Source organism: Bactrocera dorsalis, chromosome 1, assembly GCF_023373825.1.
Source record: "Bactrocera dorsalis isolate Fly_Bdor chromosome 1, ASM2337382v1, whole genome shotgun sequence".
Lineage (NCBI taxonomy): Eukaryota > Metazoa > Arthropoda > Insecta > Diptera > Tephritidae > Bactrocera > Bactrocera dorsalis.
In genome coordinates this window covers 103,132,793-103,160,313 of record NC_064303.1, presented here as the reverse complement: position 1 = coordinate 103,160,313, position 27,521 = coordinate 103,132,793, and the positions used below count along the sequence as shown (strand labels likewise).

At 38.1% G+C, this 27,521-nt stretch overlaps 2 protein-coding genes across 2 annotated transcripts; one reads left to right on the top strand and one right to left on the bottom strand.

Moving 5' to 3' along the window:
- The first annotated feature begins 2,447 nt into the window (after positions 1–2,447).
- Positions 2,448–13,034, top strand: LOC105231261 (uncharacterized). The gene is made up of 16 exons (XM_049454539.1): positions 2,448–2,593; positions 2,845–3,169; positions 3,234–3,372; positions 3,463–3,730; positions 3,788–3,887; positions 4,047–4,148; positions 4,236–4,343; positions 4,408–4,508; positions 5,574–5,622; positions 9,292–9,639; positions 9,716–9,854; positions 9,936–10,203; positions 10,324–10,423; positions 11,227–11,328; positions 12,748–12,855; positions 12,915–13,034. Exons 2-16 carry the CDS (start codon positions 2,864–2,866, stop codon positions 13,017–13,019), a joined length of 2,343 nt encoding a protein of 780 aa, XP_049310496.1. The 5' UTR covers positions 2,448–2,593; positions 2,845–2,863; the 3' UTR covers positions 13,020–13,034.
- Positions 13,035–21,771: 8,737 nt separating this feature from the next.
- LOC105231222 (uncharacterized) lies at positions 21,772–25,390 on the bottom strand. Its single transcript, XM_011212397.3, has 4 exons — positions 23,195–25,390; positions 22,664–22,805; positions 22,256–22,482; positions 21,772–22,181 (listed from the first exon to the last, which is right to left on the bottom strand). The coding sequence occupies exons 1-4, from the start codon at positions 24,331–24,333 to the stop codon at positions 22,094–22,096; spliced, it is 1,596 nt and encodes a 531-aa protein (XP_011210699.2). The 5' UTR covers positions 24,334–25,390; the 3' UTR covers positions 21,772–22,093.
- Between the last annotated feature and the right edge of the window lie 2,131 nt (positions 25,391–27,521).

The following is a 27,521-nucleotide window of genomic DNA, read 5'->3' as shown; positions in this document are numbered from 1 at the left end:
CATTCGCTGTGTAGCTTGCGGCGTCGTTCTCTTGGAATCACATATTCTCCAAAACCATATCATCCAATTCCGGCCAAAAATATTCGTTTATCAATGAGCGGTAGCGTTTCCCATTCACAGTAACCTGCCGGTATTGATCATCAAGTAAGAAGTACGGCTCAATGACGCCGCCGGCTCATAAATTACACCAAACCGTCCTTTCGTGATGCAATGGTGTCTCAAGGAGTATGTGTGGATTGCTGTCTGGCCAATAACGCATATTTTGCTAAATAACGAAGCCATTTGGCCAAAAATAGACACCATTCTGCGAACTCCTCTTTTGTTTCGCAACAATATTCACGAGATTCTTAGGGTCTCTTTCGTTTCCCAAGCCAAAATCATCACTTTTATTATCGGCGGTGCCGATATGAAGCAGTTTCTTGGAGAAATAAAAACGTGTTCAAAAATTTCAAATAAATATCTCAAAATCTGAGAAACTAGCTCGCGTATATACAGACGGACAGAGTCCGCTGTGATTTACGTGAGTACCTGCCTGAGAAGGCCTAACCTCACGGTGCTTTCTATTGCTAGAAGCACGTAGATCAGTACAATGCGTTGGAGAACCAAAGCATGAATGCATTCTGCACTTATACCTTGGTTCCAATTGGTTTGGATGAATAGGGACACCCTAGCTGCCTTGGTCAAGTACGAGGCCTACCCAAAACCTCTGCCGTACTCTGGGTCCGGCAACCGGCCGCAATGCGACTCTACACCGGACAAAATGCCCTGCCTGCATTTAGGTTTAAACCACAGCCACCACGAATCTCCACAAAGAGCCAGACCCAATGAGCAGATTGGTGTTACCTCCAAGGGCTAACTGCTCCCCATAGTACCAGGCCTTTGGTGTGACTTTTTAGCTTTTGCTACTACCAGTTGAGTCCCCAAAAACTCAATGACTGATTGCGTTTGTCGCTGTCGCAAATGCTTTATGTTATGTGATATAAAATGAAGCTTGGAATGTGACGTCAAGCTGAATATTATAGCACTATTCTGACTGGCCTAAGTCAGACATTTAAAACAAGACCTGTGTAAACATGGAGTTCAATAACGTCGAAATTCGCGCTATTTTTTAATTTTCCTTCGTTAATGGCAAAGCCGATAGAGAAACGTTCCGTGAGATTAATGGTGTTTTCGGAGATGGTACTCTATCACTTCCAACTGCGGAGGAATGGTTTCGAGGATTTAGAGCGGGTGAAAACAACACCATTGATAAGCCAGCCGAAGACCTATGATGACGAATACCGATCAAATCACGGAAAACATCGAGTTAGAACGGCATTTGGCATCTCGTGACATCGCCCAAAAGATGGGAGTTAGTCACCAAACCATTTTAAACCATCTATAGAAAGCTGGATACATAAAAAAGCTTGATGTCTGGGTGCCGCATGATTCTACGCAAAAAAACCTTCTGGACCGAATCAACGCGTGCGATATGCTGCTGAAACGGAATGAACTCGACCCATTTTTGAAACGGATGGTGACTGCCGACGAAAACTGGATCACATACGACAATATCAAGCGAAAACGATAGTGGTCGAAGGCCGGTGAATCGTCCCAAATAGTGGCCAAGCCGGGATTGACGGCCAGGAAGGTTTTGCTGTGTGTTTGATGGGATTGGAAGTGAATCATTCACTATGAGCTGCTCCCATATGGCCAGACGTTTAATTCTACCATCTATTGCGAACAACTGGACCGCTTGAAGCAGGCGATCGACCAGAAGCGTCCAAAATTGGCCAACAAGAAGAGTGTAGTGTTCCACCAGAACAACGCCAAACCGCACACTTCGTTGATGACTCGTCAGAAGATACGGGAGCTCGGATGCGAGGTTTTATCGCATCCACCATATATCCCGGACATAGCGCCAAGTGATTATCACCTGTTCCTGTCCATGACGAACGCCCTTGTTGGTGTAAAGTTGAACTCAAAAGAGGCTTGTGAAAAGTGGCTGTCCGAGTTCTTCGCAAATAAGGAGGGGAGCTTCTACGAGGAGGGTATTATGAAGTTGCCGTCTAGATGGAAACAGATTATCGAACGAAACGGCGCATATTTGAACTATATCCTATCCCTGTAACCCTTTTTATAAAGCATTAAATAAAGAGCAAAAACGCGGAAGGGAGATATTTGACAACGTAATATTCTCATTATGGGTATAATTAATAATGAAAAGTCGCATATATTCTTCACAACTATACATATACATATATAATGACTATGGTTGAATTAACTGTATGTATCGGTCAGCGTTAATTTCGATGTCACACAACCAGTATTTAACAGTCAGCAAAGCATCAGCAGCATTGAAAAGACAGGTAACAATTAGTGGAATATTTATAGTAACAGCTGCAGATGAAAATTGAATTTCTTATGTCAGGAGTGCGAATACACAGATGATTGGTTCCCACTGCAGAGACGACCAAACAAAGCCATACTAATTTCCACGCATCTGTCCTCTATTTAAGGGCGCATTAATCATTTTGTGGGGCAGTTGACAAATAAAGTGTACAGCGCGAACCACAGAATCCATAACGCTGAAAGTAGTTAACCCTCAGTTTAGGTAAGTCAAAGATTAATAGAAAACTTGGGCAAAAAATAAGAGAATGTGATAAAAGTTATGCAGTTATGGGTTCAAAAATATACATTATTTCCATCATAAGTCCTATTCTGCGAAGAAAATGGCTTTGAGTTGCAAGTACAATATTTTATAGTTCACCCCCAAAATTCTACTCTGGATCCGCGACTGCCTATAACTAACTACCGAAACTTTTGAATCGGCTCACGAAATTATTTTCATTTTATCATTAATAGCGTGGAAATCATCAGCACCATGACTAACTACGAAAATCTACCGTTATATGCAGAAAATGTGAAAGTTTTCGTTAAAGTGGGATTCATCGACTCAAACGGCCTGGTGAAGGGACTTCTATTTTGCTTAATGCTAATAACAACATATGTGGGGGCAATCATAAATCTGTGTAAGACATGGAATGAGGATATTGGCGAGACAACCATGAATTTTCACTGTTTTTTGCTTGTGACACATTGTTTAATTCGTTTCTGCATTGTCGTGAAGAAGAAGAATAAATTTGAGCGCTTCTTTCAATGTGTCGAGCAGTGGCACAGAGAAATCGAGGTAAGAGTTGGAAGATATAAGTGAGCGCGATGTACTAATTCTAATTTCCGATACACGTAAAAAGCGAAACGACGATCCACAAATGGTCGGTATACTAAAGGAAATCACCAAACGAACTCAATTGTGGAGCAAAATGACCATCTATGTAGCCGCTGGAGGAACATTTGCCGCTATCTTCTATCCCTTATCATTTGATGGACGCAGTAAGCTTTATGGCAGACAGTTCTATTTCACATTTCTCATTACTTTCATTTAATATGTTTCATATTCGATTTTAAAATTTTCTTTCAAAGGACATATGATAACAATGCAATTTCCACACTTCGATGTCCTCCAAACACCCTTCTATGAAATATTTTTTCTCTTGCAAGTGACGTGGCTAACGCCGGCCACTTTAGCTCTCTCTCTCCCGTTTACGAATATTTTCCTCATATCTCTTATGTTCGGTGAACTGGTCTTAAAGGATTTGTGTGTGAAGCTAAGAAATATACGCAGTGATAATGAAGAAATCATGCTACAAGAGTTCAAGAAGTGCATTGCGTATCACCAAAAAATTATCGCGTAAGATTATCCACAAGTTTTATCCTTTACTACTTCATTAATTTCCCTTTTTTATAGTTTGTGTGATGATCTCCAAGATTTGCTTTCAATGGATGGATTCTTTCACGTTGCGCTCTTTGGTATGATGCTCTGCATGCTGCTCTTCTTCCTCTCAATGGTAGATACTTGTAATTGATTTTAAAATCAGTTGTATGTTATCTAAAGATTTTAAAGTATTTTTAAGTATTTTCCGTTATCGCACCGAAACGAGATTGACGGTCTCTATCTACATCTATCTAACTCATTCCCGTTTTTCTCTTATCCCTTTTTTAATTAGATACATGATCTCCGACTTATTTTAGCGGCACTGTCATTTGTCAGTTTCACTACTTATATTATTAGCATTACCTATTATTATGCAAACAAACTAGCAACTGAGGTAAGTGTGATTTTCAGTAGCAAACTGTCTTCGTACTTTCGTTTGTACCAAAGGTAGAAATATATGAAAGTTTTTACTGAATCCTAGAGCCTTGAAGTGGCCAACGCCGCCTACGACACACCTTGGTATAGAGGAAATTTGGAAATGCGTAAATGTGTCATTACTATGATCGCAAGATGTCAGAAACCTCTACAAGTACTTCAAATTGTTCAGTTATTTACTGTTTATGTAGATGAAAAGATTTACATTTGTCTTCCAGATGACGGCCGGTGGAATATATCCGATGACTATGGAGACTTTCCAAGCCATTTTACGTGTTTCGTACTCATATTTTTCCCTACTACAAGGACTCAATCAACAGTAACTCACTGACATACTATTCTTGGTGCACTGTAGAACAAGAATTAAGCACTGTTCAAATATACTTAATTTATGACATAGAAAAATATGTATATTGGATCTATTACTTATTGGTCAGGTTTGGCTTTTAATTTTTGGATACATTTTCCATCACCAATCACAATACGATACAAGAACGATATCTTCTTATAACGTTAAGACAGCATTTTGATCAGGCAAGATCGGTTTTCTACAGGTCTTAGCTTCAGATCATATATTATAAAAGTTCCCTGCTTTTGGCTGTTTCCGTGGCTGCTTCGAAACGTTTTGAAACCCAAGACATTCTTTGTTAGTTTTAGGTGCTAAAAACGTCCATTAAGTGAACCGAGCTAACATACCTTATTTCAAAAATATTAAAGGTTGAATACTTTCTTCTAAGATGGAGTCATGTATTGAATACTTTCACTAAACGCATAATGTACTGAACTACTCTAAGAGTGCTCTCTTAAGGCATGAAAACATTTTCAAAAACATCGTTCGTTCCTAAATAATTACTTTTCCTTTCTACCTGTTATAGGGTTTTCTTCACGACAATACACGAGTATATTTAAACTGTCAATTAAGAATCCTCGCTTGAGTCGTCCTTTAAGCTCTTCACACAAACATGGTTCTGCGCTCAAGTATTATGCATTTCACAAAAAAGTACAGTAACAAATGAGCAGTTGTTGTTGTTGGCATTAATTATAGCTTATATACCTACATACTTTTGCGACGGCATATCATTTGACGTAAAGTGCTGACGCGTCTGTGAGAATGTCTCCTTAACGCACCTTGAAAAATTATTTGCATATTGATTTCCAAAGTACTTGCATACATGTACAGTTATACTTATGTATGTGTGCTTTTGCCTTCTTTCCTGAGAAGATTATATTCAACTTAATGGCACATTAATCATTTTGTCAGAAAGTTGTCAACCAAGCCCCGAACAGTGCTGGCCACAGCGCTTATGAAATTTAAATAGTCATTGTTGGATTAAGACAACACGGGTGAAGCGATTTTAATCATTTTTTTTTTTTTGTTTTAAAGAGATTCTATTGATCTTGCAGATATCAGTTTACACAACAAGAGAACTAAGGTAGGAAGTGGTACTGTTTAATTGATTTTTGACACCAATTGAGCTCAAACTAAGTCCTGTTCAGTTATCTTTCTAGTAACCGATATATTGGGTAGTCAAAAAAGTCAAAAGACAAATTGGAATTTGATAGAAACCACAGCTTTTAGTCTTTAGATTTTCAGCTTTCTTATTGTACCATGATAGTATTATTAATGAAATAACACTTCAGATAGTATTATTGATGAAATAACACATCGCGCTATTGGCCGTCATGGCACTCTATGCACTTACACAGTCGTTTAACGAAATTTTCCATGATTGTTCTGTACAAAGCTGTGGGATTGATGCAATCGACCTGAGATTTTATATAAGCCCATAAAAATTAATAAAATGGTGTTAAATCACACGAACTAGAGGGTCAGTTCTGGTCACCGAAATGAGAGAGTGCAAGCTCTGGAAATGACTCATGCAGTAACTGAAGTTTTTCACATGCTGCATGATATATGGCACCGTCTTGTTGAAACCACATATTGGCCACATCAATACCATACAATTTCGGGAAAAAGCACTGGGTTATTACAACGCGATATCGAGCAGCGATACCAGTCACTGCTCAACCAGCCTCATTTTCAAAAAATATGGTCCTATTATGCCTCTAGCCCAAAATCCACACCAAAATGGAACGTTGTGTGCTATTTGTGTTATTTACAGTAACTTAAAATATTCATCCCTGCCAAAAAATGTAGTTAACTCGTGAACGTTTTCGCGCGATTATTTTTTACAACTATCGACCTCAACTATTGAACTGATATTGAAAGATCGTCATGTGATCTTTAGTGAGATTGAGACAACTAGCGGCCTCAGTGGGATCAGCACACATTCAATACATTACATTCACAGTCAACTGACGACCAGATGAGTCGAATTCAACAAAAGTTGGGTAAACGAAGGTTGTGTTTTGGCTTTACTAAACCGTAGTCAAGCCAATAATGTTCCCTAGTGTATTCGTCCGGTAGAGAGCGCTCAAAAAGGCTACCCTTACTAAATTAAAGTTTGCAACTCTCTCCGATGACATAATTACTTTCACACAAAGACAACTACTTTCTCTTCTTCTTTAATTTGTTAAGCTGTTAATGTTTCGTAAATACTTTTTTTTTTGCACGGACTGGCCGGCATCATCCTTCATGCGAAGCAACAGAGAACACCAACGCATTGCTCTTGCAGCCTTGTTAACACGCACGCAGAGCACATACAGTTATGCACATTAATGACTTCCTTGTTCAAGAACAACAATTGTTGGCGATCCGTATTAATTACAACCGATACTTATGTACATACCAGCGCTTCCTTTGACTTAAAATTCCGCCGCGCAAATGAGAATGTGCTCTTGGCTCACAACGTAGAGTCAATTATATACTTATTTTGTGGCGATTTATGTATTTACCGTTAATGAGTAAGCACATGCCTGCTTTCCCAGCAACATATTCGCAATACCACGAAACGTTCGAACGCATCGATGTACATATATACTATCTTTCTCTTTTTGATATTTTTCATATTCATTCATTATGCTCAGTTAATGGCACTTGAAGCAATTTGTCAGAGCGCTTGAAGCTGAAATGGCACCTTTGCTGGGGACTGCAAGCAATCAATTGCAGGAATAATAAAAAACAATTTTTAATCCCGGAAACCTGACTGAATTTACGAATCTTATCGTTTTATGATACTATTAAAGTTAGCTTTTGAAGATCTAGACTTAGAGAATGTGTAACCGCGGAGGAAAGAGTACTTTCCCTAATTGTTGAAGGTTGGTGGTTAACCACATACTTAAAGAACTCTCGGAACGAGCCGGTCTATGGTTAAAGGAAATCCCTAAATACCGTCTACAAGCAAATCGAAGGGTACCTCAACGTGGTATCCAACTGGGCGAATAGAATCGGATTAGTCGTCAATCTAAGAAAAACCGAAATGATTTAATGATTAATTTTTAATATCCCAATCGTAACTCTACCTTCTATCGGATAATCACATCTTCAACCTCTTGGTAAGGTAAGATATCTACGGTTCTTCCTTGATAGAAAGGTTTCTCCAAATATCGAGAAGAGGGTAAGAAGCCATCGGTTGCCTTATAGAAGAACTACAGGGAAAACGAGGGAACTCTGACCAAAGGTTGTGCTTTGGCTCTATTAAACCGTAGTCAAGTCAATAATGTTCTTTGGTGCATTCGTTGGTAGAGGGCACTCAAAAAGACTACTTGCTAAAAAGCTTGAGCTTTAGCGCTCTCATCTGCACCTCCGGTGCACTGGCGACTAAACTAACGATAGCACTTAATGCTGGTAGTACCCGTGGATATTGCCCAGAAGTGCGAAATGTACTCTAAGCCTTAATAAAGCTGAGCTATGAAAGGGTCCGAACACGGACAAGTCGAAATTCTCTGCTCCTTAAACTGCATGCCTGAAAACTTGAATCACTGTGCCACAGAATCCACTCATGACGGCTACTTCTCTACTCACATACCAACGAGAGATGTGTGGATGAGAAGAATGCGCTGGAGAAGAGGCGAAGTGATCTTTTTCACGGATGGGCCGAAGCTATGAGTGAAGTTTGAAGAGAGAGTTTTCTGCAAAGAGCTCTTCGACAATTTTAGCTTTAGACTACCTCTTTAAGTAAGACAAAGAGTGTCTGTCTTCACTAGAAATAGCATCAATCTATTTTATCATCAGACTCACTTGGGTGCCTGGTCACAACGGAACCACTGGCAACTGCAAATCCGATGAGCTGACTTCGCTCGCATTGTAATGGTACCGAGTTAGATAACCATTGGTGTTCTAGCACCAAACTAACACGAGAGATCCGTGCACTTAGCAGCAGGAGGTCTATTGAACTAGAATTTCTTACTGGACGCTGTCCAATAGGCATTCATGTGAAAATACTAAAAATCTTGTAGAACGCGAGTTGTCAAAGTTGTATGGAATAGGGTGAGGTGAAAATATCTTAGCGCTTTCTGCTCCATTGTACAGTCTCTACAAAACTAAGACAGAAACATTTGTGTAGTCTTAACTAAGGCGTTCCAGAAGCCATAACCTAAACTGGCATAAGCCGTCTCAACAAATTTATGATAGGCTCTAGGCGCTTTGTCAATTTGTAAGGGTCTTATAATCCAGTATACAGGAATTTTGAGGTACGACAACGATCCGTCGTTCCAAGCTGTCCAAGTGAGGTCCTTTTTAGAAGAAGAGTGGTGGATCGAACAAACAAGTAGTTAAATTCAATTCGCTTAAATACTAAGTAAATATTATAGTTAATAGGAAATAAAAAGTTTCTACAAATATCGTTTTCTTCCATTGTAAACCAACTGGAGTACAATACATACTTATATAGATACCAAGAAAAAATTTACCAAAATATTTTTGATCGATATCAAAGGCTATATTATTGAACTATCCAAATGTCATAAGACTACTAATGGCCTCCACATATACCTAATTGAAATATTACTTGCTAAAAATATGAAAAAATTGCCAGGCATTTTTCTACACTTAACCTAATTGTTGCAATTTACAGTTAAACGCAACAATTTAAAGCAATTATCAGAGCTAACAAGTGGCGTGACTTTTCAGCACCTCAAAATGACCACACCATCTTTCGCCATTCAATAAAAAGACAAGTCCGTAACGGTGCTTCAAACAGTATTTTTCATTGAATAACGGACTTGTAAAGCAGCGCAACAAAATGCAGAACTATAAGAATTTACCGTTATATTCAGTAAATGTGAAAATCTTTCTGCAACTGGGACTCATCGGTCGATCCACCCAGACAAAGCAAATACTCTTGGCTTTCGTGCCGGTGGCCACATATTTGGGACAAATCATCAATTTATATAAGACGTGGGGTGGCGTCATCGGTGAGACGGGCATGAATTTTTATATGCTGGCGCACATAACACACTGCTTGGTTAGATTACTCATGGTGGTGCGCAACAATGAGCGGTTCATGTGTTTCTTACAAAGCACCGATCGCTGGTATGAGGATATTGAGGTGCGAGGCAATAAGTATTGAACGAACTAAGAATATGATTTGTATATTGTTTACACATTCTTTCGCTTTAAAACAGTTAAACAGTGATGCGGAAGTGGTCCTTATGCTGCAGGACGTCACCACACACACTCATAAGTTAACACGCATCGGCTTCTACACCATCACCATTGGCGCGCTATTTTCTTACATATATCCCTTTTCTTTCGAAGAACGCAGTAAGCGGCAGTCAATTTAAGTACATATCTACAGTTATGCATATTTTTATTGTTTCTTCTCTTTTTATACTCTTTTCGAAGAATTTATACTTCATATACATTATATTTTCTTTGACGCCAAACAAACGCCATTCTACGAATTTTTCTTTCTCCTACAAGCGCTGGTGTTGGTGCCGACATTCGTTTTCGTTTATCTGCCATTCATGAATATTTTTCTTACGTCGCTCAAATTCGGCGAGGTGATTTTGATGGATCTGCGCACGAAGTTTCGAAACATCAGCAAACAAAAAGAGGCGACCCAACTGCGAGAGTTTAAGGAATGCCTTTTGTATCATGAGAAAATCATTTCGTAAGTCAACTTACAATTTATGAAACTGTCAGTAGCTAAGTTGAAATGATGTTTAGCGTCTGTATCGTAATTTCTATAATTCTTTTTCCGATTTTGTGCCTTTTTAACTTTTCTTTGTAGTTTCCGCAATGATCTCGAATATTTAGTTTCAATCGATGGATTCTTTCACGTTGCTCTCTTTGGCTTAATGCTCTGTATGCTGCTCTTCTTTCTCTCATTGGTATGGTAAGCTAATGATTTTAAAGCGAAAGTTGGCTCACAGCTAGATCTTTATGAGATTTAGATTGAGGTAGAACTTTAGAGTGAGATTGAAACTGAAAATCATATAGAGGTTGAGATTGGGCTTGAGGCAGAGATTTGGATTAATTAAGGTTGAGACTGACAATGAAATTGAGATTAAGATTAATAATGAGATTAACACTGAGATTGAGACTGAGGATGAAATTCAGAAAAATTGAGATTTTGACTGAGACTGATATTGAGATTGAGATTGAAATTGTGATTGAGATTAAAATTGAAATTGTACTTGATATTAAGACTAAGATTAAGATTAAGATTGAGATTAAGATTGAGATTAAAATTATGATTGAAATTTAGATTGAGATTGTGCTTGAGATTGAGATTGTAGCTGAGATTGAAATTAAGATTAAGATTGATATTAAGATAAGGATTAACAATAAGATTGAAAGTGAGATTGAGATTAAAAGAGGGGTTGAGATTGGGGTTGAGATTAAGATATAGATTAAAATTAAAACTGTCATTGAGACTAAGATTCAGATTGAGATTGAGATTGTGCTTGATATTGAGAAGATTGAGATTGAGATTAAGATTGCGAATGTGACTAAGACTTAGTTTGGGATTGAGATTGACATTATTCTTAATATTAAGATTGATACTAAAATTAAAATTGAGATTGAGATTAAAATTAAAATTGTGATTGAAATTGAGATTGGGAATAAAATTGAGACTAAGATTCAAATTAAACGGAAACAGAATGTAGAAATATCTTATGTATTTATATAGGTACATGATCTTCGTCTCATATTATCAGCATTGCCGTTTATCAGCTTTAACTTTTACGTCATCGGTATAACCTATTATTATGCTAATAATTTCTCGAACGAGGTAACTGTCTATTCATTGTATTTCATATATACATACATACATTTATATATGTACATATATACTTATATGTATATCTACCTATATATTACGAGGGCTCTCCGATAAATAACCGACCTCAACGTGAAGCTAGCGGCACATCTGAAAAAAAAGTTTCTACTTCAAATTGTGCATATTATAATAGCTACTCGCCAAAATTTCAGAAATTTATCTTGCGCAATTATCTGTTGACAGTCGTTTTTGTGAGTCTATTTCGGTGATTTCCCCAAAATGGAAAAAATTGAATATCGAGCTGTAATTAAATTTTTATTTTTGAAAGGCAATACGCCTTCACAAATCAAAGATGAGTTGGACTCTGTGTATGGTGACTCTGCACCATCGTTTACCACCGTAAAATTTTGGGCAGCTGCATTTAAACGAAGTCGCAGGAGCTTGGAAGATGATGAACGTCCTGGGCGTCCAAAGCTGTAACCACTAACGATAACATCGCTAAAGTTCATCAATTGGTACTAGACGACCGCCGAATTAAAGTTAGGGAAATAGCTGAGATTATGAAGATGTCAAAAGAAACTGTTTGTCACATATTAAACCAAGTTTTGGGCATGAGAAAGCTGTCCGCGCGTTGGGTGCCGCGTTTGCTTACGCTAGACCACAAACATACGCGTATGAACATTTCCAGCGCTCTGTTGGCTCAGTTTAGAGGCAATAAGACCGAGTTTTGGCGCCGATTGATAACTGTAGACGAAACTTGGATTCATCATTATACGCCCGAAACAAAAATCCAATCTAAACAGTGGATTGAAATGGGGGAACCAGCCCCAAAAAAACCTAAAGCTGTGTATTCAGCTGGGAAAGTGATGGCGAGTGTTTTTTGGGACAGCCATGGAATTATTTTTATCGACTATCTTGAAAAAGGAAAAACTATAACAGGAGCATACTACGCATCATTATTGGACAAGCTAAAGGAAGAAATTTCAAAAATCGGCCACATTTGCAAAAAAAGAAAGTCTTGTTCCACCAAGACAAAGCACCATCTCACACCTCAACAGTCGCCATGGCGAAAATCCACGAATTACGGTTCGAACTGCTTGACCATCCACCTTATTCACCGGATCTAGCACCAAGCGACTTTTTTTTTTGTTTCCTCAACTTAAAACTGCGCTCTGCGGCCAGAGATTTTCGTCAAATGAGGAGGCAATCTCTTTCTTGAACTCGTATTTTGCAGACAAAGACGCCAAGTACTATTTGGAAGGGTTGCAGAGATGGGAGCATCGCTGGGAGAAGTGTGTGGAGTTACAAGGAGACTATGTAGAAAAATAAAAAAAACAATTTTTGAAAAAGTCGCGTGCATCATGGTTAGGTCGGTTATTTATCGGACAGCCCTCGTTTATATATTTCAAACTATACTTCTTTTAATTTCAGAGCCTAAAAGTTGCCTATGCCGCCTATGATACACCGTGGTATGAGGGCAACATGGAATTACGCAAATGTGTGCAGATTATGATCGCCAGAAGCCATAAGCCACTCGAAGTAAGCTTTTTCAAACAGCAAACTTTACATATCATGCAAAAACTTTTGCTTTCTTCCAGATTAAGTCCGGTGGACTCTATCCGATGACTTTGGAGAACTTTCAAGCAATTTTGCGTATATCGTACTCGTATTTTTCGATGCTGCAAGGCTTCAGTCAACAATAACTTAGAAAATTAAGATCTAAAATTTTGTAGAACCACTAACACAGCTTATAGCACTGTTCTGTATGCTATTTTAGAGTGAAGCAGAAAATTACAATTACATGAAATCATATTTTCAAACAAATATAATTCTTCACGCATAATTTTAATGATTTTACCTCAACTCAACTCAGCTGCTATTGTTTCAACATTCACTTGTTGTACGAAATAAACATAAATACGGCATATTCTTGCATTCAGCACACATTTACTTTCTGCAATTGAATTGTTTCGTGAATAAAGTGCTAATTAAATTAATAACATTCCTTTTCGGTCGAAGCAAATTCAATTTGCTATATTTCCGTAGAAAGCCTGTATGGTATTTATTACCAACGGTACGTGCGGAAATTCTCAAAAACAGCATAAAAGCAACTGGAACAATAAATCAATGTGAATATGCAGGGATTTGTAATTAGTTTATGTAAATAAACGAAAATGCAATTTTAATGTGATTACTTCAATTGTTGCGTATACGCAATGTTGCACTGTTGCTTGATTTGCTAAATGTATGTAGGCGTAGATGGACTTAAAAAAATTTATTAAAAAACAAAAACAAGAAGAAACGTTTACATTGTTAACAGATTGTAATACCCTTCACAAATTCAAAATATTTTTTGAAAGAACTTGATTTTGATTGGTCAGTTTGTATGGCAGCTACATATATGCTATAGTAATCCGAGCTATATGATTTCTTCGGAGATTGCACCTTTGCTTTAAGCAATAACTCGTGTCGAATTTTGTGAAGATATCTTGTCAAATTAAAACGTTTTTAAACAAAAACTGGATTTTGAGTGATCAGTTTGTATGGCAGCTATATGCTATAGTGATCTGATCTAAACAGTTTCTTCAGAGATTGCAGCTTTACTTCAGGCAATAACTCGCGCCAAATTTCGTGGTGATAACTCTTCAACTTAAAAGGTTGTCCATACAAGCACTTGATTCCGAACGTTCAGTTTATATGGCAGCTATATGTTATAGGAGCCCGATATCAACGGTTCTTATATATAAGGAGGTTCTTGATGAAGAAAAAACATGCCCAAAATATCAGACCGATATCTCATAAACTGAAGGACTAGTTGATGTATACGTCTCCTATAACTTAATATACCCTGTTTAGGGTATAGAAAGCAATAAAAGCCATAGCAGCTAAGAATTAAAAAAAATTACAGAAAATCAAAAATTATTTTACTACAAAATTTCATACATTTTCATAAATATATTTTGACTATTTAACAACGGAGAAAAGTCGATTTGCGCAAATCAAATTTCGATACAAATATCTGGCTGCCGGCAGAAAAGCTCAAGCACAACAACAAAGCAACTCAGGTATATCCATATATATTCATCTGTATAACTTATTGAGTGCAAGCAAACACCCACAAGCATGAATAAGTTGGTATATGCGCACACATAAATACATCTGTGAGCATACACACATATATACCTTTTTTTTTTATGTTTATACACATGTATATAACTAAAATATGCCCATTAATGTCTGTCTGCCTGACGGTCACGTAAAATTGAATATATTTTCATTTTACAAAATATTTTCCGTCTGACGAATACCTGCACATGCCGACGCATGGCGTTTGCTTGTATGAAATGGGAAAATATATATGACAGCATGCATCTGCGTTAGCATGCAATTTCACCGTTTGCCTCGTGCTTGTCGTTAGAGAAATACTCATTTTGCGAAAATTGGTTGGTGAATTTCCATGCTGTAGACATTTCCTGCCTAGACATGTGAGAGCAAAAAAACAAAATTTACAAACATATGTACATATATGTACATAAATAAAAATTTATAACTACGGTTATTGTCAAGCTGACACACTCACAAATTTCGAAAATATTCTAACAAAATATAAAATACCACAATGACTCGGCAGCAAAATATTGTTTTATTATGAAAATATTAAAAATATAACTGTTGTTTTTTGAAAAAAAAAATAAAAATATACATAACTGTTGTTTCTTTTTAATTCCGTTACAACGTTTTTTAAAGAATAAACAAAAATCTGTGTTATTCCACTACTCAATTATCACAGCCTCCAGCCTGCTTTCTGTCCTCAGAGAATCCGCTCATGGTCACATACCACATGTAAGGCATGCGAGGCAGATTTTGACCGCTTAATTGTATAGTAAGTAATTCTAAAAATAGTTAAATATAAAATAATTTCAACGTAAACTGTATTTCCTCACACTATTGTGTAATAAAAAATACGTGGCTCCACACTGCGTATACGCAACATTTGTACCACCGAATTAAGCTGGCGTTTTCGCTTATTTACTTTGATTAAATTGTTAACATTGCTTAAATAACGTATACCGTTAGCAGAAAATACTGTTACAATGTTGATTGAATTAACACTTTGCGCTCTAAATAATTTAATTACAGCGAGCATTCGTTCGGAGATTTAATGTTATGAATATTTGAAAACATGTCTGAGCTCACAAACACGCTAGCGGCGGATGGGGAGATGAAAACATTTCATTTTCGCAATTATATTTGGTTATAAAATGTAGAAAAATAAAATAAATCAATTTTTTAGCGTAAAATAAATTCTAAAAATTTTATAATTTATTTTAGTTTTTGTTTTTGTGCTTAAAACCGAGTGGCAACAACAATGACGGTATTTGTAATGCAAACATCGATAAATGATTTTTTGTGATGTAAAAAATATGGTAACTAACACTTGCAGTTATTTAAAGCTGCACGTTTAACAAACATGTATAGCTTGCTAAGCGCGAAAAATAAAAATTTAGCTGCAGTTATTTATACTTGGTGGCTGAGGAAGGATTTTCAATTTGATCGATCTGCAGCTTAACCATTTATATATGCTTATTCCTTATATTGTTATATGAAAATAGTTCAAAATGTAGAATAAGCAATAAAAATTGACAGTATATACGTATGGTATAATATAAAAAGCAAAAATATTAAAATGTAAATATTTTTGGTTACGTAAAGCTAACAAAAATAAGCTGGAACTTTCAAAATAATATTTTCAGTCATAATATGATAAGAAATTATATAAAGTATTTTGAAAAATATACATATATATATATATAAATATACCTCCAAATTTGCTTCAAAGCAATGAATAAGCATTTTTATACTTTGAACTTCAACTATTGCCTACATTCAGGCTGCACCTACATCTAACTATAGGTAACGGGTGATTTTTTTGAGGTTAGGATTTTCATGCATTAGTATTTGACAGATCACGTGGGATTTCAGACATGGTGTCAAAGAGAAAGATGCTCAGTATGCTTTGACATTTCATCATGAATAGACTTACGATCTGCCACAACGTCGAATTTTCAGTGAATGGGCCCTAGAAAAGTTGGCAGAAAATCCGCTTTTTTATCGACAAATTTTGTTCAGCGATGAGGCTCATTTCTGGTTGAATGGCTACGTAAATAAGCAAAATTGCCGCATTTGGGGTGAAGAGCAACCAGAAGCCGTTCAAGAACTGCCCATGCATCCCGAAAAATGCACTGTTTGGTGTGGTTTGTACGCTGGTGGAATCATTGGACCGTATTTTTTCAAAGATGCTGTTGGACGCAACGTTACGGTGAATGGCGATCGCTATCGTTCGATGCTAACAAACTTTTTGTTGCCAAAAATGGAAGAACTGAACTTGGTTGACATGTGGTTTCAACAAGATGGCGTTACATGCCACACAGCTCGCGATTCTATGGCCATTTTGAGGGAAAACTTCGGACAACAATTCATCTCAAGAAATGGACCCGTAAGTTGGCCACCAAGATCATGCGATTTAACGCCTTTAGACTATTTTTTGTGGGGCTACGTCAAGTCTAAAGTCTACAGAAATAAGCCAGCAACTATTCCAGCTTTGGAAGACAACATTTCCGAAGAAATTCGGGCTATTCCGGCCGAAATGCTCGAAAAAGTTGCCTTCCAAACTTTCCGAATGGACCACCTAAGACGCAGCCGCGGTCAACATTTAAATGAAATTATCTTCAAAAAGTAAATGTCATGAACCAATCTAACGTTACAAATAAAGAACCGATGAGATTTTGCAAATTTTATGCGTTTTTTTTTTTAAAAAAAGTTATCAAGCTCTTAAAAAATCACCCTATATATCAAACCAAGAGAAATACAAACACATTCAAACTGTTTAATTGCTATAATCTTAATAACTCATCAAACACATAGCAGGCATATGCTCGTTACAGTACATTAAGTACATTAATTTCATATATCGATGCAAACGTACATATGTATATACGTACAGTCACCATTTCCAGTCGATCTATCAGAAAACCACTGTCACGCTAAAATTGCCCATAAATTCAAATAAGTAGGGATGCAAGCGCATTAACTTCACACCAATTAGATTTTACAGGGTTCCGCGACTACTCAAATGCGAGACAAAAATTTAAAAAAAGTTAGCCGTTGTGAAAACCTTATTTTCTAAGCGTGCATATCTACTTGTCGCCTAGAAAAAGGCAACAAACGACCAACCAACGCAAAAAAATCACTGGTAATATTGGAAATAATCATAAACGTACGTTATACAATATATATTGCCCAACATTTTAAAAATACATGTAAAGGGTGATCCATTTCAAGGTTCTCTACTTACAAAAAAAAAACACAGAAACTTCAAATTTATTGGGGAATGTTTATTATCATTCGAAAGAACATTTTCCGGCATTTATTTATGGAAGATTATCTTTTTCAAATGGTGGCCGCAGCTACGTCTCAGATGGTCCATCCGTTGAGTTCAATTTGCGTTGACTCGTTCCAGCATTTCGACTGGTAACTGGTGAATGACAAGCGTGATGCCTTGCTCCAAGGTCTGGGTCAAAACGGGATTGTCCACGTAGACTTTTGATTTTACATATACCCACAGGAAAAAGTCTAACGGTATGATATCACGCGATCTTTTGTGGCCAATCGACCGACTGATGCGATGTGTGGGAAGTGGTCACGTCTTGTTGAAACCAAATGTCGGCGAAATCTCGACCTTCAGGCATCAAATAATCGGTTGTCATGGCGCATAACGGATCCCATTGGCGGCTATATTTCTTTCGGCATCATTTTCGAAGAAATATGTATCGATAATTCCACTGGGCACTAACCACTCCAAACCGTTGCTTTTCTGAATGAAATGACAGCTCTTGAATCTCTTCAGGTTACTTTTTCTCCCAATTCTGCAATTTTCTGTTTACATACCCATAGAGCCAGAAATGGGCCTCGTCAATGAACAAAATTTGGCTCGATCTTCGTCGAACCATACGTCAGTCCGAAAAAATATATCCTTCCAAGCATATCAAGATATTTTTAATTTAACTGCAGTCCTCTCCATAAACCCTAGCAAAACCGAACTGTTTTTATTGACAAGGAAGTACAGAATCCCAAATACCATCACAGAGAGGAACAAGTCTTAGGCCTAAGTTAAGTACCTAGGGCTCATCCCATACAGGAAGCTTTCGTGGAAAGCCATAATAAAGGCAAGGCCAAAGTAAGCATCAGTTGACCTGTACAGCTGCAGGAGAGCTATTGGCGAAAGGTAAGGTAGGGACTCTCACCAAAAGTAGTTCTTTGGCTCTATGAAACCATAGTTAAGCCTATTATATCATAACGAATTTTTATTTGATTAAAGGCGCTGGAAAGGATACACTCTAGAAGAAATTGGTACCAATGCAACTATGGCATTGAAATTATTGCTACATATAGCACCGGTTGATATAGTCGCAGGGTATATGGTCACTGTGAGTCTGGGCACGCTGGGATGCCTTCCCACTTTGGTTTCATTCCAAAATACTGGGTCGCCGGGCGCCCAACAATAGATATTTCTTCTCAGTTCTTATACCTTCCAGGAATGCATGGGAGGAAAAGACAACTGAAATAGAGGTGTATGAGCTTGTTACGATTGAATCAAAGGTTGGGTGGAGGGTTTATGGAGAAGTAAACTAAGACAATTTTGCATCCGCTCCAGTTTTTGGTTTAAGTGGCTGCCATAAAGTCAGCATGGATCTACTACTTCACAGCGCAGACTGGTCAGCGGTATTGCAGGAAACTCCAAAACTTATAAACTTGCTACAACAAGTACTTCAGTCTTAATAACTGCAGAATGGAAACGATTGAGACCACCTTGTGGTTCAACACCGAACGGTTGGGTCGCAGACCAGCTCAGCTAGCGTTGGGTCGGTCTTAGGAGTGTTTCAGAGAAAAGTTTTGCCGAAGATTTATGGTTTGCACAGTGGAATACAGCAGACGGTGGAATGATGAGTTGAATACGGCTCACTGACATACATAGTTCAGGGAATCAAAAGACAACGACTGTGCTGATTAAATCTTGTTGTTTGGATGGAAGAGAACACTCCAGCTTTGAAGGTGGAGAAGGACTTGGTATCTCGATTTGGCGTCAAATAGCGAAAATCAGAAACGACATGCGTGCTGTTGTTAACTTGACTACAACAGTAAAGAAGAAGAAAAATAAAATAATACTACATTGTATATCAGTTGACTTTCTACCGGCAACGAGATTAAAATGATTCACGCAGCATAAAATTTCATACATTGTTGTTGTACACACTACTGATTTCATTTTTGTTGTAGGCATAAACATTTGACTGCGTGTAAATTTTCAATTCTCTGCAAATTGAATATTTTGCAACTGAAAATATTGAAAACAACAACTCTTTTGATCCCTTGTAAGTGCTTCAGTACATATTTACCACAAAACCGAAAAATGGTCATAAATTGCCGTTGTGTCAAGCCGCAAATTTCTGCAAATATCGGTTTACTAAAGCCTTGAAAATCTTTACAACGTTTTATTAATTTATTTATTCTAAGCTGGATTATTGCGTAGATTTATTTTAGCTGTACTTTGCTGGAGAGCAAATAAATTAAATATTTTCATATTTACACGCTCGTTAAATGGAGAGTTGGTGCGATTGCTAGCGAGTGAGGATGTGTTGAGTTTGGATGTTGATGAAAAAATATATTTAGATAGTTGCTTAGTGATGCTTTACAGTATTACCTGCTCTATTAAGTTAGTCGGGCTCTGTCACGGCTTTATCACCGATTTAGAGAGGTTTGATAGAAAAAAGCGTAAATTCTCTCAACACGAACTGTGAGAGAAGTTTGTAAGTGATTAAGAGACAGAGCCCATTATGTTATATTATGGAGTGTTTATGTGGTGGAGAGCTCTAGAAAAGACCAAAGACCTTACAAAAAAACTGGACAGCGTTCAATGGACGGCGCTCATCAGCCTGTGTGGTGCACATAGTGCCTGTAGACATCGCCGGGAGGTATATGGCTGCAAAAGTAGCTATAAGACTTAGAGAATCTGGTATCTTAAAAGCACTCGTATCGGAACACTCGGATATCCTCACACACTTTAACTTCATACCGCATCACTAAGATCATGGAGTCACCAAACCGAACTCTGGTGGTTCTTCTCTGCCCAAATATCGACGAAGAAACTATGGATGAAAAGAAGCCGAGGGAGAAGAGGGGCAGTGAACTTCTTTACGGATAGGCGTGGTGAAGGTGTTTACTATCAGGAGCTATCTAACAACTCCAGCTTCAGACTTTCTGCCTATTACAGTGTCTTCCATGGCCAGTTTGCCGCCATTGAAGTGGCAGTAGATCTGCTGCTTCGGAGTGCAGCCTTCTTCAAAGATGTGACCATTCACTCAGCTATCAAAGTGGCGATACTGGCCTTGAGCTCATTTACCGTGCCTTCAGGGTTGGTCAAGGGGTGCCTAAACTGGCTATCAATAGCATCGAGTGCATTTGTGATAAGACTGGTATAGGTGCCGGACCATAGTGGAGTCGTAGGAAATCGTAGAGCTGCAAGGAAAGGCACCCTGGAACCGCTATCGGTAGAATGGGAGCGAGTCGGTGCTCCCGTATTCTCTTGTCGTCTACTACTAAATAGCTGGGCTTCGCGGAAGCTTGGCCAGCAATGGGCCTACATCGGTACTTGCGCTGTCGCAAAAGCCTTTTGGCCCCAGATTGATCGCAGGAGATCTAGCGATCTATTTGCCTTCAGAAAGACTAACCTCTCCCTAGTTGTAAGACTTTTAACAGGCCATTGTCCTATTGATATCCATGCTGTAAGGTTGAGAATCTTTTCAGATACTATTTTCAGAAGCTGTATGGAAGAAGATGAGGTGAAAACAACTCAACACTAAAAATACAGAAGAGTTTCTTAGAAGAGGTGCCGCTTGCTTACCAATTTAAGTAAGTAATATAAACACTACGATAGAAAAAGGTTTAAACATACGGAAAAATTTCTTGGAAGAGTTGCCACCTTTTTACAATTTTCATTGAGTAAATAATTTAATTACTACGTTCCAAAAAAGTTTAAAAATATGGAAATATTTTCCAGAAGAGGTGCCACCTGCTTACAAAAAATAAAAAATAATGTAAATAAAAAAATAATATAAAAAAATTAATAAAAATAAAATAAACCGCAATATGACAGTCAAACTTCAAACAAAAAGGCTTGAACAGATTTATTTCTATTTCTTTGAAATATTATTTATAAGCGTTGCCATCTGTAAAAACAAATAATTGTAACCAATCGTTTATTTGCAATATGGTTGCCATATGAAAAATGTTTTAATAAGCCTACAGTTAAAAATATATTGTAAAGAGTTGCCACATATTTATATTTTTTAATTGTACATCCTTTTTTACATTTTTTCGTGAAATAAAAAACTCAAATTAGTGCCATAATATTGTATAAAATATTTCATATATTAAAGAGCTATATACAATTTAATGAGTACATGGTTTGTATTTACATATTTACTGTTATTTTTTGTTTAACTTAAAATTGTTCGATAGGGTTCCACATGCAGGAAGAACTCTTTGCAGTGAAGAAGTAAAACCACCAGGCCGATATAAATTGAAATGTTAAACAATATTAACAAATCACTTATAAAAGCACAAAAGCTTTACAGCTTCACTGCAAACATTAGTACAGCTCGTTTCGTTAGGTAAAATATATCACATTCTGTATTATTTATTAAATCTTTTTCATGCTTCACTTCAACGGTGGCACCATGCCGTCAAAACTACCCAGTATATTTCCAGGCGGATTGTAGTTACAGACGACGTACGTGGAATCACCTCTTTGAAAGAGAATCAAAATTAAAATTTCTATATCAAATATGTTAAGCAGCGCGCGTGGACGATATTCGCTCACCTTTTCGCAATACCCACACCTAGCTGTCGACAGTCACGCCACACTATTTGCGTAAAATGTCCGGTGCCAGGCTTGTAGGTGGCCTTCGAGAAATCATAATTGCGTATCTCATCATACCAGTTTTTCACCACTGTAGCACCATCCACCTCCATGCCACTCGATGTGTATAAGTTTTCGCCGTATGTGTGCACTTGACGGTGTTCCAGGCGCCCAGTAGCGGCCAAATGCTGTAGGAATGAAATTTACACAATTATATGTATATACATAAACATTTACCGAGTCTTCGGAGTTCATATATCTGAAGAAATTGTTCTTGATACATAATAACATGCACTCCTAAAGGTATGCTATATTTTTCTTGAATTATCGAAGATGGGACACGCAACCCGTGGTTTGATCATCACTTACCTGAGCCCATTGTTGCGCATATTTACTCAATTCATTGCTCAGAGATAGCGGTGGGCAATTCTGGTGTCGGGCACGATATCTGTTATGAGCATCCAAGCATTCACGATGAAAGTCTGATACCTCGTCTGAAGTAGCGCCACCACTGTGAAGAAAATATGTAATTGTAAGTTAAGAAATATGGCGCTTTTATACCGGTGTGGTACCAAGGATGCAATTTAGTACACTTGCGTTAAAAAAAATGGTATGAGAAAATTAGTAATCCTCAGATGTCACCCACGCCAACGGTCACACTTTTCAATACCTGCTGCGATTTCCTTCGACAGGCGGCCATTTTCTACTATTCACTCTTTCGCCAATCGGAAAATGAAAACATGCTCCTCGAGCCGGAGTTTGACACCCTGCCTACTACTAACGACACTACTTCGCTACTCAAGACGTTATCATTCATAAATAAACCCCTTAGGATACTTCCACATCCTTGGAAGCATTTATACTCATATAAATTTCGTCAGACTTGCGACATAACCTTACCTCGTTGTCATGCCGCCATCGTAGCATATTTGAAGTTGCGCCGGTGGTGTTGCTTGAGTTTGGTCAATGCTCGGAGGCATTCGGGTGGACATGTCTGCATAGGTCTCATCCCTGTACTTGTACGCGTCACTTTCCCTTGAGATGGTATTATTATGAATACGCGTCGAAGTAAGTGGATATGCGTCATCCCTGTATTTAGATGTTTGGGTTTCATTTGCCATTGGACACTCGTGTATTCGCGTCGACGTAATTGGTTGGTTTTCACCCCTGCTCCTGCTGTTAGTTGTTTGGATTTCGCTCGGCGCGGGAGTTTGACGCCTACGCGTCGACGTATTTGCATAACTTTCATCCTCGTGTTTACAGCAATGCCTGCCTGAACGTTCCACAGACTCTTCATGTTGTTCTCTACGGTTCCTTTCACGGCTCGTGTCATTCAAGCTCCTGTCAAACGCTGTGCTGTGCGCAGTTGAGTATGGCTCTATATAGCGCTGAGCGCCGCGACTACAGCCAGTACAAGAGTTGTCGGTGGTGCAGCCGTTACGCTTTGGCGCCGTGGGAGTAGATGTATATTCGATAGGTGACACATACGATGTGTTGGCTGTGGCAGATGGACCGGCGCTTGGTGGCATATAAGTTGTGTTGGCTGCGGCTGATGAACCGACATATGCTGCTAATTTCTCATCTTTATCGCGACAGGCTTTACAATTACACGATTCTATCGGACTGCGCACTGGTTGCTGCTGTTGTTGCGGCTGTGATCGTATTGTTGTTGGCGGAGGTCGCTGTGGTGGTCTTTCATTTGAGAATAGGGACGTTTCTGATATGGCTTGTGGTCGTTGTGATGAAATGCCATAGTCGCGCACACACATCGCAGCGCCGCTGTATGATGATTTCGGCGTGCTGTGTTTTGGCATTCGCTTTGGTATCCGCTGCCTTACCTCATATTGGCTCGGTCGGTCCATATATGGAGTGCCGTGTACCACAATACGCGGGCCCATGCTAGCTTCGTTCACATTTCTTGACACAGTGTACTGATCACGATTCCGCGTCTGTGGTCTTGCTTGCTCGTAATACTGATAACTCTGATGCGGTGGTGATCGGTAAGGATCATTATGATAATTACTACCGGCATTGCCCATTTTGTAAAAGCCACTTCAGCTTGTGCTCCGAAATTTTGACAGGTTTTTTTTCGGTGGCTCGCCTATCTACAGCCGCAAGCGAATTTGTAATGTTGAATTTCCGCTTTTGACACCCAAAATTTTGACTCAAAAATATTTTTCCAACTTTCTTTTGAAATTCCAAATAAAACTTTGACATTTCCTTTTAGAAAATATTTCAGATATTGAATCAAAACAAATTTCTTGAATTTGTATTGTAGAGTTCGCTGAACAAATCTAATCGGAACTCTTCTTACAAATTACCACACGCGTCGCTATGAGATGACACTTGGACGGGCTTAAGCACACATTTGTATGGGAGCGACATAAAGGCGGTGCTTCATATCGACTTTGGCTCTGACCGCGTGAACCCCTTCTTCCATGTTGAGTTACTTCACATTCTGGATTACAACAACCACATGACTCAGTGCCTGAGTACTGGGAGTGGTCTCTACTACCACCTCGCCTTCTATTCGGACGACTTGGTTTACATCCCATGCTTCACCACACAATTGACCAACACCATTTGCCACCACTGCTTCGACGTTCGAACAGTCACCTCGCTTGCAAACAACCTGAGCTTGATTGGCTTGTATTTATTTAAGAAGCATAATTTTGTTGAGGAAAAGTAAAAACAATAAATTTTCTGCCAAAAAAATTATATTTTTTGCTTTGAAGGTTTGTGAAAAGACGTTACAGAAAAAAAAATAAGAAATCTAAAAGGGAATTGTAACGCAGGGTTGTAAGTAGTTCGATACTTATGTATCTTAAGAAATCGCAAAAACGATAAAACTCTATGTCAGCACTAAAATACACTAGTGTGTGGTTATCTCGCATGGCGAAGCCAAAACTTTAGTTTGAGATATTTGAGGATTGAATATGGATACAAAGGTTATCGAGCTCGCTGTGTTATGGATAATGGATAAGGCGAACTTAAACTTAGCTTCACAGTCAACTATGTAGCTAGAATGGACCGGAATATAGTTGCGGTTAAGCATTGTTAACTCGGAAAATCTCTAAAAAACTATTTTAGAAACTATAACGAAAGGCGTTACAAGAATTCCGTCACTCTTAGTTACTAGATATCTAAAGAAAGGAAGGCTCTCTTTATCTCGGACTCTTTAAGCGTTGGTCGCCTTGCCGTGCCAAAGGAACTTAAGTATAAATAATGGGCTCAATCCAAATCCTTTTATGTACTATGAGAGATACCTCACAATTCCCTCAATGGTGTATGGTCAGCAGGCGGAAATAGAATAACTAATCGAGAAAAATCCCCTCTGTTGCCCGGGCGAGGTCGTATGATGAAATTTCTTTTCTAAGCATGGCGATTATGCTGAAAACCAACCCCTTCCGCCCACGTGGAACAGCAAGTGGGTCCAAAATACAAGCCAAAATAACAACAGCAACCACGAATATATTGACGGCTAACGCTCTGACAGGACTTCTAATGCAGTTCAATGGAGACAACCTCCTCGCCTTCGGTTAGGAAACGATTAAGACGGATGTACCACAGAGACAGCCATAGTACGCCAGAGAATATAGCTGGTACCGGCTAAAGTACCCATAGTAAAATTATAGAATAATCCACCTTCAAAGCCAGCCAGTACCAACCAAAGTACACTGGCTACTAAAGGAAAGAGTCAACGGTTGAGAAGGAAGGAATCCCTAAATCAAGCGAGGAAAAGCCAGTACCAGTGGGCAGTCTTTATACATGAAAAGATTGCCAAAGATCAGGCTGCCGACATCTCAGTTGACGAAAAAGGTGGAAACTGGAGGTTGTTGAAAGTTTGCTGAAAAAGAAACCATCAGAAGCTCCTGCCGAAATTAATAGACTATGCGATTTCCAGACAAAAAATCACTAGCAGAATGAAGCAGATACTTAGACGGCTGAAATCACTGATCCATTTACGCGCTCTTAAGATTTTCCTTATCTGCATTAAGATGTTTGCACAGTTCTTCCTTTCACTGACTTTTAAACGATGAATAAATATTGTCAGGCATAGATTGATTGGCTCTTTAGCTCAGCAAAGTTTAATATAATAGAAAGAAAACAGCAGCAGTTCGTGTGTGTAACATCTGAAGAATTAGTTACACTTTTGCGAATCAATGGCTTAGTTTCAAAGTAATCGATCTTGCTCATCTGCGGTAAATTCTTTAATTTTAATTTTTTCTGGTAAATTACTTAGGTTTCGGAGTTATTGCAAGCAGTCGAAGTAAGACGTGCGAAACCCAAGTGAAGCTTAAAGCTTAGACTTTGTATTTTTCAAAGAAGTTTCGGATGCTCCTTTGGCAGTTCGAACTTTTGTGACCATGTTTTGCTATACACCGAGTCCATCGGTTCCAAAAACACATCCATTCGAAACTTTCACAAATTTAATTTTTCAAACACTTGTTTTTAGATTAGATTTTTGTTTTAAATAATGTATTTTTTCGCATGCAACTTAAGAAAATAAGAAATCACAAAACTCACCAGCACCAACGAAACATTTTTTTCAACTACAACAAAAGCAAAGTAGCACTTCTCGCGAAACGACGCTTTCAACTGAACGGCGCGAAACAGAATCAACCGATATGAAGTACGCAAATATACTTTACTTATTACACATGCATAGCGATAAGGCGCGCTCTATTATATTTATTATAACAGTGGGTCTCTAGAAGCATTAATTTCTTCACATCACATTTTTTATACCCTGAATGGGGTATATACTCGTATTAAGTTTGACACGAAGCTTGAAACGCACATATGGAAAAGTCCCTCAATTTTTGAGATATCAGTCTGAAAATTTGCACACATATTTTTCTCTCCAAGAAACTGCTCATTTGTGGAAACTGCCAATATCGTATCACTATAGCATATAGCTGCCATACAAACTGAACAATCGAAATCAAGTGCTTGTATGGAAAACTTTTTTGTTTGACGAGGTATTCTCACGAAATTTTGTACAAAGTATTTTCTAGGAAAGCACTAGAATTTCTGAAGAAACTTTTCAAATCGGATCACTATAACATATAGCTGCCATACAAACTGAACAATCGAAATCAATTGCTTGTATGGAAAACTTTTTTGTTTAACAAGATATCTTCATCAAATTTGGTATGGCTTACTTTCTAAGGCAATAATGCAATCAGCGAAGAAACTGTTTAGATCGGACCACTATAACATATAG

Excerpts from the sequence above, each read along its gene's own strand:
- LOC105231222 (XM_011212397.3), bottom strand. The coding sequence starts at position 24,333 with ATGGGCAATGCCGGTAGTAATTATCATAATGATCCTTACCGATCACCA. Across the intron at positions 22,806-23,194 it reads GATGGCGGCATGACAACGAG|TGGTGGCGCTACTTCAGACG; the intron begins GTAAGGTTATGT and ends TTTTCTTCACAG. Across the intron at positions 22,483-22,663 it reads ATGCGCAACAATGGGCTCAG|CATTTGGCCGCTACTGGGCG; the intron begins GTAAGTGATGAT and ends TCATTCCTACAG.
- LOC105231261 (XM_049454539.1), top strand. The coding sequence starts at position 2,864 with ATGACTAACTACGAAAATCTACCGTTATATGCAGAAAATGTGAAAGTT. Across the intron at positions 3,373-3,462 it reads CTTATCATTTGATGGACGCA|GACATATGATAACAATGCAA; the intron begins GTAAGCTTTATG and ends TTTCTTTCAAAG. Across the intron at positions 4,344-4,407 it reads GATGTCAGAAACCTCTACAA|ATGACGGCCGGTGGAATATA; the intron begins GTACTTCAAATT and ends TTTGTCTTCCAG.